This window comes from Labeo rohita, chromosome 2 (genome assembly GCF_022985175.1).
Source record: "Labeo rohita strain BAU-BD-2019 chromosome 2, IGBB_LRoh.1.0, whole genome shotgun sequence".
NCBI lineage: Eukaryota > Metazoa > Chordata > Actinopteri > Cypriniformes > Cyprinidae > Labeo > Labeo rohita.
The window spans coordinates 20,891,233-20,905,513 of NC_066870.1; the positions used below are offsets into that span (position 1 = coordinate 20,891,233).

Sequence of the window (14,281 nt, forward strand, 5' to 3'; positions counted from 1 at the left end):
AACATCAAAAAGAACAGCATTTATTTGAAACAGAAATCTTTTAAACATTCTTAGTGTCTTTACTGCCACTTTTGATGAATTTAATGCACTCTTGCTATTAAAAGCAGTATTAATATCTTTAAATAAAATCTAATTGACATTTGTATAAATTATAAATAGTGTAAAGCAGAAATTATATGTATAAAGTATAAATTATTTGTTTATAATGTTTTATTCTTTAGTTTTTATTTAACAATTCATTATTTAATTAAGTATTAATTAAAATATTTAATTGGCTAGGACTTGATGTTTTAGTAAAATCTTTGAAATTATTTTTTCCAGTAGTCTGGAAAAGTCATAGTAAAAAGGCATGAAAATTGATTGGTCAAAAGGAGTAGAAACCCTGTAACACTTTTTTTTTTTTCTAAATTTATTTAATTTTTTTATGCTTGGTGCACACAATTAACAGTGTGCTCGTCTCATGCCCCTTTTATGCTCCCCATCCCCTGTTGTATTGAAGAACAAATCGTGTAGAACCAAAAATGCATCTCTCATTGTCCTAGCAGGTTTTAGCCCTGTGATCATAAAAGTTCTTTTGTTTGCTAGTGTACAGACAGAGCAAAAGACAGGATAATGAGGCTTCTCTGAAGATAATTTTCTTTTTCTTGCCTCTCAAGTCAAATTTCTTTCATGTAATGGTCTCATTATACATCACAAAAATGTGGGCTCTCATTTTCCCCTCATCTCACCCATCAAACCATCAGGACTAACTTTATGAAGAGCATCCTCTCAGCACACCATTAGGGGCGAGGTGCCCTACTGTGTTTACTAACTTCGACTGTTCTGTCTCCGCATCCTTCAGCATCACGGCAGTGCTGAGCAATAAGTGTGGCTTCCAGCTTCAGTATCAGATGATCTTCTGTGTGTGGCTCCTGGCATTCAGCCCGCAACTCTGCGAACAGCTGCGGCGCTACAACGTGGTACCGGCGCTCTCCGACATCCTCCAAGAGTCTGTCAAAGAGAAGGTCACTCGCATAATCCTGGCTGCTTTCAGGGTATGTGTCACGAAGCGCGTCTGCTTCAAACTGCACTCGTTAGCAACCCAGTCTCCTTTCCTGACTTTGTGAATGCAGTAGTGTCAAATTTTCTTTTTAAAATCATCCCTATGCCTTTTTTTTTAATAAAAAGCATTAAGTGATTCAGCTGCAGTAAACTAATAGGTTATTTCACACTGAAGCCACCCCTAAATCCTCTCAGATACACACTCCTACTCCATCACTCAGAATAATCAGAATAATTTGCAATCAAATATGCCACTGTTACTAGTTCCAAAAATCTGAGAACAGTAACTAAGTGCTGCTATTCTGTGTTTTTCTAAATGAATACAGTGTTTTGTTTTTTTAAATAAAAGGAATAGTTCACCCAAAAATGCAAATTTGCTGAAAATGCATTCCCCCTGAGCCCATCAAATTAAACAATAGATTTGGAGGAATTTGGCATTTCATTACTTGCTCACCTGCTCATCAGTGGATCCTCTGCAGTGAATGGGTGTCGTCAGAATGAGAATTTAAACAGCTCCACAAGTAATGTAAGTCACCCACAAGGTGCATATTAGTAATAAATATATCAAAACTCACAAATGGATCCTCTGCAGTGAATGGGTGCCGTCAGAATGAGAATTTAAACAGCTCCACAAGTAATGTAAGTCACCCACAAGGTGCATATTAGTAATAAATATATCAAAACTCACAAATGGATCCTCTGCAGTGAATGGGTGCCGTCAGAATGAGAATTTAAACAGCTCCACAAGTAATGTAAGTCACCCACAAGGTGCATATTAGTAATAAATATATCAAAACTCACAAATGGATCCTCTGCAGTGAATGGGTGCCGTCAGAATGAGAATTTAAACATAAGAATACAATTAAACGATTAATAAAAACGTTGCAAAAGTCTACAAGTAATGTAAGTGACCCACATTCTGCATATTTGTAAAAAAACAAATACATGATACAGTACAAGATGTTTTTAAACCATTTCTTCCAGCTAAAATACGAGTTCTCTATCCTTGATATTGCTTCTCTGAAAAAGTCGTCTCTCCTGAATCAGGAGAAAAATATGCACAGATAAAGATATGGTTTTTAGGGCCCAAGCACTGATGGTGCGAGGACCCTATTAGAATTGCTCACATTCTTCTTCTTCTCTAAAATGAATTGCATTTTTGAGGGCCTAAACATGCTTGAAAACTCCTAAAACTTTGCACACATGCCAAAAGTGGTGAAAATGTACATCTGATATGGGTTTCAGAAGTGGGAGTGATAGAAATGGCTCAGAAATTACTTGATAGCGCCACCTATAAAATTTTAATGAAGTGCCCCTTAAGCATGTATGAAATTCAGTAGACACATGGAACAGACCAAGACCTACAAAATGTCCTGTGGCATGAAGTCCGAAACCCAACAGGAAGTCTGTTATTTTGAATTTTCTCAGCAAGTTTTGTGCTGTTTTTGCCATTTTCAGGCATTGTATTTAAACGAACTCCTACAGATTTAAACAGATCAACACCAAATTTGGTCAGTGTAATCTAAAGCCTTTTGTGATGTTAAATTGCAAAAAATTTTCAAAAACGAAATCGTTTTTGTTGAAGGGCGTGTCATTGGTGGCCTGACAAATTTTGATGTTTCGCCATGAAACAGGAAGTTGTTATAATTCAAGCATATGTTTGATAAGAGTCCTCTCCTGAATACATGCCCATATTCAGTTATAGCCATATCGCCACCTGCTGGCAACAGGAAGTGGCATGTTTTATGCTCTAACAAACTCCTCATAGAGATTTAATGACATCAACAGTATATTTGGTCAGTCTACTCTAAAGGTCTTTGCAAGATCTAGAGTTTTCGTTAAAGGGTGTGTCCGTGTCCGCACCAATATCCTCGTGGTTAGTGCGCCGACATACAACGCATCTGCACTTACAGCGACCCGAGTTCGATTCCCGTCTCGAGGTCCTTTACCGGTCCTGGTCCCCTTTCTTCACCCAGTGCTTTCCTGTCTGCTCTTATAACTCAGCCATACAATGTCCGATCTGCCCCAAATTTCACCTATTTGATAAGAGTCTGGCCTGAACACATCTAAAAGGACAATGTTCTGTTATAATCATCGCCACCTATGACTATATGGCAACAGGAAATTACTTGTTTTGCACTAACTTAAACATGCAATGTCCCATCTGCACTAGACTTCACATATTTGGTAAGAGTCCTGGCCTGAAGACATCTAAACACCAATATTCAGTTAAAATCATAGCGCCACCTGTTGACAACAGAATATGTCATGTTTTACACTAACTCAAACATACAACTCAAACATGCGTGGGGGACAGGACTCCAGGTCCCCCCTTAAATTATCATTACAAGTGACTCTGAGTATTGTAAATAATATAATGGAGATAAGTCCCTCCTCCCTTGCCTAACAGTGGTTTGGTCCATAGCCTGCTTTTCCCTCCTTTACATATACACACAAGTCCGGTGGGAGAGTGCGAAGCTCTTCAGTAGATATGTGTAAGTAACTTAGGCTGTCAAGGCTATTTTATTCACTTTAAACATCGGGTGAAGTGATTCTTTCTCTTTAATACAGATGATGCTGGATCATTAATAAATTAGTCATGCCCAAAATCATGAGATCCAATATATTTTCTATAAGCGATTATAAGGTTACTTAAAATGTTAAGTTTATAAGCTTAGTTTACCGTAGCTTGTCACACACTAACATGTTGATAAGCCTGTGTGTGAACTGATATTAGGCAAATATTGTAGACCTACCGAGGTGTTTGGTGTTGCTCAATATGACGTTAAGTGGCAGCTCAATGGGCTTGCTGCGGTTGAATATCTAAATAAAAGATGTCCTCATATTATAATTATAATATGACCACGTGATGAACCTATGAACCGAACTCATATTTAAAAAGCATGCTATGTACACATGCTGTGTACACATATCTGTCCTTACAAGTACAATTTTGGCTGTATTATTTGTCCCCTTCAAAAATTGCTCTTGAGAAATTTTTATGTTTATTGTCCCCCTCCCACTGTTAGATGAAATTTACACCCTTGTTGGTGAGTACGTTTTTGGGTTGAACTATTCCTTTAATATTTATGTTCTGATTTCTTAGTATTTTGTAGTTTTCATTTCTTAGTATTTAATTTAATTCCCACATTTGCTTATTTAATTAGTGACCTAAAAATAATTCAGTATATATATATATATATATATATATATATATATATATTTTTTTTTTTTTTTTTTTTTTTTTTAAACTGCAATGTTTCTTTATTCTAAGTGTATTAAAATGTGATGCTGGACCACAAAACCAGTCATTAGCGTATTTTTTTTTTTAATTTAAACATCATTCGAAAGCTGTATAAATGAGCTTTCCATTGATGTATGATGTTGTTAGGATAGGACAATATTTGATCGAGATTCAACTATTGGAAAATTTGGAATCTAAGGGTGCAAAAAAAAAAAAAAAAACTATTGAAAAGTTGTCCAAATAAAGTTACAAAATATCTTCATGGAACATGGTCATTAGTTAATTTCCTAATGATTTTTGGCATAAAAGAAAAATTGATAATTTTGACCCATACAGTGTATTGCTGGCTGATTGCTACAAATATACCCGTGCTACTTACGACTGGTTTTGTGGTCCAGACTCACAAATTATTTGTTTAATTACAGGTTGAAATTAGATTGTGAATTCCAGATTTTTCCAATGTGTTCTCAGACTTGTCAACCTCACTAAACATCTGCTGACAAATAATGCGGTTTTAATTGGTTTATTTTAAAAATGGTCATTAGAGCATAATTTGAACCACTGTGACCTCTTGCACTGAAAACGTGAAACATTTTTCCAAGCCGCAACATATTAAGACACTTAAGAGAAAGACACTTAACCCCAATCATGTACAAGGCACCATTGCTGCAATTAGAGTGCTTTAAGGAAATGGATTGCGAAGCATCTGTTAAATGAAGATAAGGCGCCATATAAACATACCTCTAAAAATACTTAATGAGTGATCATTAAGTCTGATGCAAGACTGTTTAACTGACTGTTTTTTTTCCTTCTTTTGGTGTACAAATAATGAATGAAACAGTGCGTGTGCTGAATCCATTACAGATGGATGGGTGTGTCTGTTTTCTCACTTTTTTCAGATCAGGGCATCACTCAGCAGAAGGTGTCCTCTTCAAAGTCCATTAGCGGATCACTCACTCTTTTATTCTGAAAGGGTTTAATTTGCCCAGAGCTTTCATGATGAATATACTAAGAACCCCATTATTACCTTATTAAGGTTGCAGATTGACAAAAGCGCTCATTTTAATCTCTTCCACACTGCTGCGTCATCGTCCATTCAGTGCTTGGTTTTTAGAGACTAGAAATGAAAAAACTCGTCACCCCGACATTGCCCTTCCTGCTCATGTTGATCATTTGAATTTGGATATAGTGCTAGACCAAATGTGGTCCTAAGGCATTTTATCTTCCGCCAGGCTTATTACTTTTCCACTGTCGGCGCATATTTGTTTAATACATAGCCGGGGCACAAAAACAGGCTGCTTGTTACTCTTATTCTGCATTTCATTTTCCTGCACATGGCGTTCATAGTGCAGGCTACATTTAATGTTCAAATTAGCCCTGAAAGCTGGGCTCTGTTGTTGTTGAGTTGTGTAATGAATTCATTGTCCATGTCGCTGACAGTATTGAATTAGAGTGCAGCGCTTCATTCATCTCACCTGCTGAAGAGCTTATTAAGTTGTCCTGACCAGGTATTCTCTCTCTGTGCCTGTTCGTGATTACATGGCTTCCATTTTGCAGCTATCAATGGATCTGCCTCTGCACATTTGCCATTATTTATGTTTCACATTTGTACGCTCTTCCCCACTGTTATATATAGTATTGCCTACAGCAGTACTCTAAACACTCAGGATTGAGGATATTGCTCTGTAGTTTAGCCTAGTTGTCATGCTTTATCCATGTTAATCAGCTCATTATTGTAGCTGAATGTAGGTTTCTATTTAATCTTGTAAAGCAAATATTCTTTATTCTTATTACGTAATCAGCTGCACAGCTTTATCTTTCTGTTCTTGGTACACAGATGTGATTATACAGGAATGATGTCACTTGTCTGCATCAGCTCTCCAAAGAACAGATGAAATTAAATGAAATACACAACAAATATGATGGATGAATACAATATAAATAAACATAATACAGTCATTTCCTAGTCTATTTATAGAGTCTATCTATCTATCTGTCTATCTATCTATCTATCTATCTATCATCGTTGTTCTGACATTCTATCTACACTCTAAAAAATGCTGGGTTAAAAACAACCCAACTTGGGTTATAAGCACTGGGTAAATATTGGACAGAACACATGCTGGGTTATTTTGACCCAGCTGGTTAGGTTAAATGTTTTTACCAAACATGCTGGGGTTGTTTTGTTTAGACACATATTGTTTAAAATTATTATATTGCTGGTTTAAAATGGACGGGTACTTAAAAAACACACCCAGAATTAGTAGAGGCAATAGCAATAATCAAAAGATGAACAATTTGGATTTATTTGGGTGCATACAGCATAGTTTACAATATTACATAGATTTAAACTCATTCAACAAACATTGTAGACATAAAAAAATTTTACGTTTAAAAGTAGAATTTTAATTTTAGTGTATTCAACTGTTCTCTGTAATCGTTTTTTAATGAAATGGCGCTAATTCTCCTGCCGGTATGTCGCGGAAATCTAAACCGGTGAAGGGCTGCTGTTCGCCAGGTTAAGTGTGAACTTCAAATCGTGGCCTCGCGTTTCACACGTAGCTGAAAGATGCCGTGACTGGCTCCAAAAACTGCCCATAAACAAACAGTACTGACATTAGAGAACATATTTTAAGATTAAACTCAGTACAATAACAAATAAAATCGGCGGCGCTGAGAACCACTCTCTCCTGAAGAGGACTCAAAAAGCCTAAGCTCTGACTGCCTGTAACTCAGCAGCAGGGTTCTTTCGTCAAAGACAGGCTCAACCCAGCGGTTACTTAGTTACAGAAAAACTACCCAGCACCTGGGTAAAGAATATTAAAAATAACCTAATAAAATGACCCAACAAGCTGAACCTAGCATTTGGGTTAAAAGAATAAATAAATAAATAATTAAATACATACATACATACATAAATAACCCAGCATTTTTTAGAGTACAGACAAACTACCCAGCACCTGGGTAAAAATATTTAAAAAATAACCCAATAAAATGACCCAACAAGCTGGACCCAGCATTTGGGTTAAAAAAATAAATAAATAACCCAGCATTATGAGTGCAGACAAACTATTTAGCACCTGGGTAAAAATATGAAAAATAACCCAATAAAATGACACAAGCTAAACCCAGCATTTGGGTTAAAAAGAATGAATGAATAAATAAATAACCCAGCATTTTTAGAGTGCAGACAAACTACCCAGCAACTGGATAAAAATATAAAAAAAATAACCCAATAAAATGACCCAACAAGCTGAACCCAGCATTTGGGTTAAAAGAATAAATAAATAACCCAGCATTTAGAGTGCAGACAAACTACCCAGCACCTGGGTAAAAATAAGAAAAATAACCCAATAAAATGACACAAGCTAAACCCAGCATTTGGGTTAAAAAGAATGAATGAATAAATAAATAACCCAGCATTTTTAGAGTGCAGACAAACTACCCAGTACCTGGGTAAAAATATGAAAAATAACCCAATAAAATGACACAACAAGCTGAACCCAGCATTTGGGTTAAAAAGAATGATTGAATAAATGAATGAATAAATAAATAACCCAGCATTTTTAGAGTGCAGACAAACTACCCAGTACCTGGGTAAAAATATGAAAAATAACCCAATAAAATGACACAACAAGCTGAACCCAGCATTTGGGTTAAAAAGAATGATTGAATAAATGAATGAATAAATAAATAACCCAGCATTTTTAGAGTGCAGACAAACTACCCAGCACCTGGGTAAAAATATGAAAAATAACCCAATAAAATGACCCAACTGGCTGAACCCAGCGTTTGGGTTAAAAAAAAATAACCAAGCATTTTTAGAGTGTAGCTATCTAGCATTCTATTTAGCTGTCTATCATTCTGTCACTCTATCATTTTCCAATTCTCAATCCCAGTGTGTTTTTTTTAACAAGTTCATTTACTCTTATGCAAACGAGCCACACTTACTCCTCATTCATCAATGTCTTATTTCCACTGAATGGGAAAGCAGTGTGTAAGTATGCATAGATTCAGAATGTCACAGAGGAAGGTGTAGGACAGCACTGTGCTAACAATTCATCATCTTGTTAACTGGAGCTGTACATTGGGCTAATCAGTTTTCTGACCTGTTCAGCATGATTTATTATGCGTTGCAAAACAAGCATTATATGGCCAGAAGATGTGTTGCAAATGTATGAAGGAGACTTCCTCTCTTGTGTCACATGGTATCTGGTGCATCTGGAATAGGATCTGATAAAGGATGTGGCTCACTGTATATACATAGCAATGAGAATAGCTATGAAGCTTTTGTCTGAAATGGAAAAATGTGTCCAGACTGCATAAAAAATGCATGTGTGCAGAAGGACTGCCAATATCTAGACCTCTCAAAGCAGTCCGCAATGAAACAAAATGTTAGGCTGCTGCAAATTAAAATGCCAGCACTGTTCATCGCCTCTTTAAAATGCATCACTATTGTAATTCAACACTGCAGCCTATCGCTCTATTAGGAGTCTGTCACTGCTTCTTAATATAAACTCTTCCTTTGCAAGCTTACTTACTCCTCTTTTAAATATTTGCTGTCTTTCATACATGCAACAGCATGATATCCTTCATGCTGGACAGCTGAGAATTTACCAACTCTAATTGTTCAATTACGCCAGGGCTTTATTGTATAATAATGTCACAATTCCAGCGATTAAAAGCCGCTGGGAAGCAATGAGATGCCTAATAATTACATGGTTTCTACCTCACTAGCTTTAAATTGAAGTGTCTCAGTAACTGATTCAGGCCCATTCAAAATGAGATGTGGTTCAGTTTCATCAGTAATCAATACTTACCTGTTTGAGAGCTCGTCTTCTTAGGCTGCTTGAGCGGAATGAAATTTATGCACCACCTTGAGTCTTGAGAATCATAAAACCTTCAACCAAACTTTATTAAACCAGTAGGCATGAAAGAAAAATGATTAATTTATTAATTTCCTCCCTTTTTAAACATCTGAGCATTCTCATGTCCATTAACTAATGATATTTTTTAGAGTAGCAGCGTGAATTGATTTGATATTTCACCCTATTTTATCAAAGCAATTTAACTTGATGACTACCGGTAGCATCTGGAAGAACAAGGAATTTTCCAGTAGGCTTGTAGGTGAGTTTTCAAAGAGCAATGCCTAATTTTAGTACAGCTAAGAGCAAAGGGTTTTAAAAAGGAAGTCAAAGCTTATGTTAGCATTTCCTGCCAAATGAGCCATGTCCATTAAGACTGTAATGAATTCTAAAAAATAAAAGCACTCTTATTCAAACATGGCATGTTAATTTCCTCAAGTCACATTGCTTGGTGCAGTGCTTCATTTTTTTGGTTGTAGAAAGGGGCCATGTCAAACAGGTGAGGGTAAAACATAATTGCACACCACTGTGTGGTTGCACAAAGCTTTCCTGCTGTTTTTTTCAAAAGTAGAAAGTCTCCCAAAAAATGGTGAAAGCATGTTTAAAATTTAAAGCACTGACTTTCTCTTTACAAGAGTCTCAGCAATTCAGACAGTAATTTATTTCAATGCTGTGCAGTACCTCTTTTTCTGAGGAATAGTCTTGGTTTTACTGAATCGTTTGACTGCAAAAGCCAAGGACAGATCTTTAAGATCCAAGTTAGTTATTCAACCACTGTTGATCTAAAATTGCAGTACTTCAAAGTCATCTTTTGTATCAGTTTTAAATATATATCATCTTTTTTGCTAAACACCATGGTAACCAAGTATCCACCTTCAAATAAAATCTGATAAAAGAGAATGTTTTTTTTTTTTATTTAAAGGGATAGTTCACACAAAAATGAAAATTCTGTCAATAATTATTCACCCTCATGTTGTTCCGAAGCCATAAGACCATCGTTCCTCTTTAGAACGCAAGTTAAGATGTTTTTGATTAAATCTGAGAGCTTTCTGATGCTGTATATAGGGTGACCACCTGTCCCGCTTTGCGTTGTACCACACAGTATTTTCACCCCTTGTCCCGCACGTCGCATATTGACAAAATGTCCCACATTTTCATCAGTCTGTTGGTTTTTAATTATCATATTAAGAAAACATCCATGCGTTCTTTTGCCTTTTTAAGAAAGCTTTTTATTCATTCTTTTTGGCGGCATAGTTTCTGCGCAAAGGATTTGCGGACCTCATTAAGTGATGTAGAACCACTGACAGAAATGGTCGAGCGCACACGGAAAAACACGATATTCTTCATTTATTTTGACCAAAAAAAAAAAAAATAATTGATGCAGCTTTCAGACGTGCTTTCTTCTTATTTTATTAGTTCATTTGAGGTGGTTTCATGGCATTAATTTAATGACAAATGTCTAGAGTACATTATTTTAATGTGAGACGCATCTCTCTTGCAGGTGGATTCTCTTCACTCTCATAAAAAGGCGCTTTCTCTCGCTTACTTGTGCGTGCTCAGAAACACAGATCAGCGCATATGACAACGGATGTAATTAGTAAATAAATAAATAAAAAAACATATCAGTCTCACATGTGTCCCACATTGTCCCACAAAATCACATCTATGTCCCGCAACAGCCCTCTTGCCAGGTGGTCACCCTAACTGTATAGACACCAATGCAACTGAAATGTTCCCAGGCACAAAAAGTATTCTCGTAACATTACAGTTGGAACACTGATGTCACATGGACTATTTTAATGTCCAGTGTCCTTACAACCTTTCTGGACCTTGCACGTATCAGTTGTGTTGCTTTCTATGCAGAATCAGAATCATTTCTCTCAGATTTCAACAAAAATATCTTAATTTGTGTTTTGGAGATGAACCGAGTTCTTACGTGTTTGGAACAACATGAGGGTGAGTAATTAATGACAGAATTAAGAACTATTTCTTTAAATATAGTGACAGATATCTATTTCTGAATGATTGCACTCATCACAACGTATATTTGAAATGAAGCAATGTTTAAATGTGATTGATCTTATTCTAGAAATCTGAATAAACTGTATTTGGATTATTTTCAGTACTCTTAGAACTTGTTATCCACTTGAATATTTTCTACAATAACACAATTAACATGTTTCATGTTTGTTCATTGCTGAAGAACCTTCTGGAGAAGTCTGCTGAGAGGGAGACCCGTCAGGAGTACGCTCTTGCCATGATTCAGTGCAAAGTGCTCAAACAGCTAGAGAACCTGGACCAGCAGAAATATGATGATGAGGACATCACTGATGACATCAAGTTCCTCCTGGAAAGACTGGGAGAGAGCGTTCAGGATCTCAGGTAAAGTTCACATACTCTGTCAACATGTTTTCAACAGGTTTCTTTTTCCTCACATTTATGCTGCTTTCCTTCGTCCTCTTGCAGTTCTTTTGATGAATACAGCTCTGAGCTGAAGTCTGGCCGTCTGGAGTGGAGTCCAGTGCACAAATCAGAGAAGTTCTGGAGGGAAAACGCTGTTCGCCTGAATGAGAAGAACTACGAGCTGCTGAAGTAAGAAGCATCTGGTGTTAGGATTAGGACTGAACAGTGGGTAGTTGAATAACTTCCTGCAGTGTCAACCAGTAGACGCTGGCATTCGAAGTGTAATATTATTCTCAAATACGCTATAACTAGTAATAAAAGGGAGAGATCACTTGTTCACATTAGCTAGGTTTCCCATTCCCAAGTTGCAACTTTACATAAAACATATGCAAATAAGCACCATTTCCATTTAAAGACAACAAAGTCATCAATTCCTGATAAACTGGCAATAAATATCATTAAGAAAAGTATAAGAAACCACTGAATATAATAATTTTCATAAATAATCCATTACTTGTGCCTCGGAGTGAGTAGACAAAACACAATAAATGTGGTCATTGCTTTCGGAGGTGGATGCCTGCTGTTTCGGAATGCAGTTTTGTAAGACAGTTCTGAGAAGCAATTATACAGAAATACTTTGACGACAGACTTTGTTTGGGCGTTTCAGAATGACCATAACAACATTTCAGATGCTGTGCAACAAGATCCGTCCACTAGTTATTCAGGTTATGCTAGGGTCATTAAAAAGTCTTAAAATGTCTTAAATAACATTTTCCTAAAAAAAAAAGGCATTAAAATGTCTTAAATTCAAATTCGATGAGTCTTAAATATTTTTGGTCACATTACCGCTAAAATATCTTCAGTCCAGACCTAATGACTGTTTACAATCATTGGACAGAACAAAGATTTTTTTTCTCTTCTAACTAGAATTTTTTTTTTTTTTAGATTAAAACTTAAGTGACAAAAAAATAAGAATGATTCTTCTGATTTTATTACATTCGACGTAAACAGCAATTGATAATGGATAGTGTATTTCTGGTATAACATAACAGCACACATTAAGAAACTCAAAAGAAACACACTGAGGTGAAAATTAAAAATGTGTAGTTTATTTATAACATGATATAGTTCAGTGACATACCAAGGGAGCTATTTTGCTGAATATTCTTACGATTGCAAATGTTACATTGATTTTAGTTCAATAAAAAAGTAATTAGTCAAGTAGTTATTATGTTACTTACATATTACACACAATTTACTGTTTACTGTTTTGTTCTGTTCCACCAGCAAAAATAGTTCCAAACAAGGATCACAGAAGTATACAACATTCTCCAAGTAACCCTCCGCTGTGTTTTGTTACTGAATGATTTGGCGTTTTGAACGAATCAGTTGAATGAACGACTCAATGACTTACTCATTAAGTGACTTACTGCCACCTACTGGTAGTTTAAAAATATTCATTTCCCCCCCCAACATTTCTTATTTGAATATTAATAAATATATTTAAAACATGAATCTCATAACATTATATATTGCAGTTGTAATTTTGCAGTGTAAATTATTTAATTTGACTGGTAACAGCCCTATAAAATTTATTGATAAATTGTAATAATTTGACATAAAAGGTGATGCATACATTTAAAAAGTTTAAGCATAAGTCAAAAACCACCTCAAGTGAGCATAAAAACTTTTTTGGCGAATTAAGGGAATTTGGTGTTTCCATTGCTCTTTTTTTTATGTGATATAAAAACAAAATGTGCATAAAAACAGGATGATGGAAACATAGCTGATGCTTTTTGCATCTACAGTGATTTGATTCGCCACATCATAGAATGTCAACACCACATTTACTGTCTGAATTTTGTAGTAACATTAAATAATCTGAGATTGAGATGTTATTGAAAATAACAAAAAAGCCAAAAATGTTGAAGATTGTGAACAAATGGCCAGTCATTATTTACAGATGAAATGAACCATTTTATTATATTTTATATATATGATTGAGTTTTTTGTTTTTAGCAGACAAATAAACAGGTCTTGTCCTGTTAAAATATAGAAGTACATTTACTTGCAACAAACTTGTGCTTCAAGTAAAATATTAAGACTTGTTTTCAAAACAAAAATCTTATAAAATATTGTCAATTTGTTGTTCAAGATACAGTGGTAGGAAGAATGACTTGAGTGCTTGTGATTTCCTTCTCTGTTCCCCCCATTATTTGTTGCAGTCTCTCTATTCTCCTCTTAATAAAACAGAAGCAAAGGCCATAAATAAAAAAGAAACAAAAAAGATAATTAAGAATATTATACTGTTAATGTGGCTGCTTCAAAACATACGTGCTGTGTGAATTGATATCATACACACGCGTGAACGGTCATAATGAGTGTTTTCAGTCTCGCTGCTTTTAGAATAAAAAGATGTTAGCAGGGGTCAAGTGTTCAGAGAGGGACTGAAATGATTTTTGCAGTATTGAGAAAATGGTTAAATTACTGTTTTCAGTGTACCGCACTGTTTTTACACAAGTTGTTTTTACTGTCTGAATCACATTGTGCGTGTTCCTCTCCACCCTCTCTGGTGAAGGTTGCACAAGTTGAAACCAAAGCCGAATATCAGCGGTTGAAACTCTCATTTTCATTGTCTCTTAGTAGTTTAATCATGCGTCAGCTCGACCCTTTTGACAGCTCCGTTTAAATCCTAATCTACTCATCTCATTCCTCTCATCACCAGCCT

General features: G+C 35.7%; 1 protein-coding gene across 2 annotated transcripts in view; it reads left to right on the forward strand.

The window, feature by feature from the left end:
• The window catches only part of atp6v1h (ATPase H+ transporting V1 subunit H), a 49,478-nt gene that overhangs the window by 18,635 nt on the left and 16,562 nt on the right, over positions 1–14,281 (forward strand). For both annotated transcript variants that reach the window (XM_051127480.1, XM_051127489.1), the window contains 3 exons: positions 842–1,034; positions 11,354–11,532; positions 11,617–11,742. In XM_051127480.1, the coding sequence (XP_050983437.1) occupies positions 842–1,034; positions 11,354–11,532; positions 11,617–11,742 (498 nt within the window). The remainder of the gene's footprint in view (positions 1–841; positions 1,035–11,353; positions 11,533–11,616; positions 11,743–14,281) is intronic.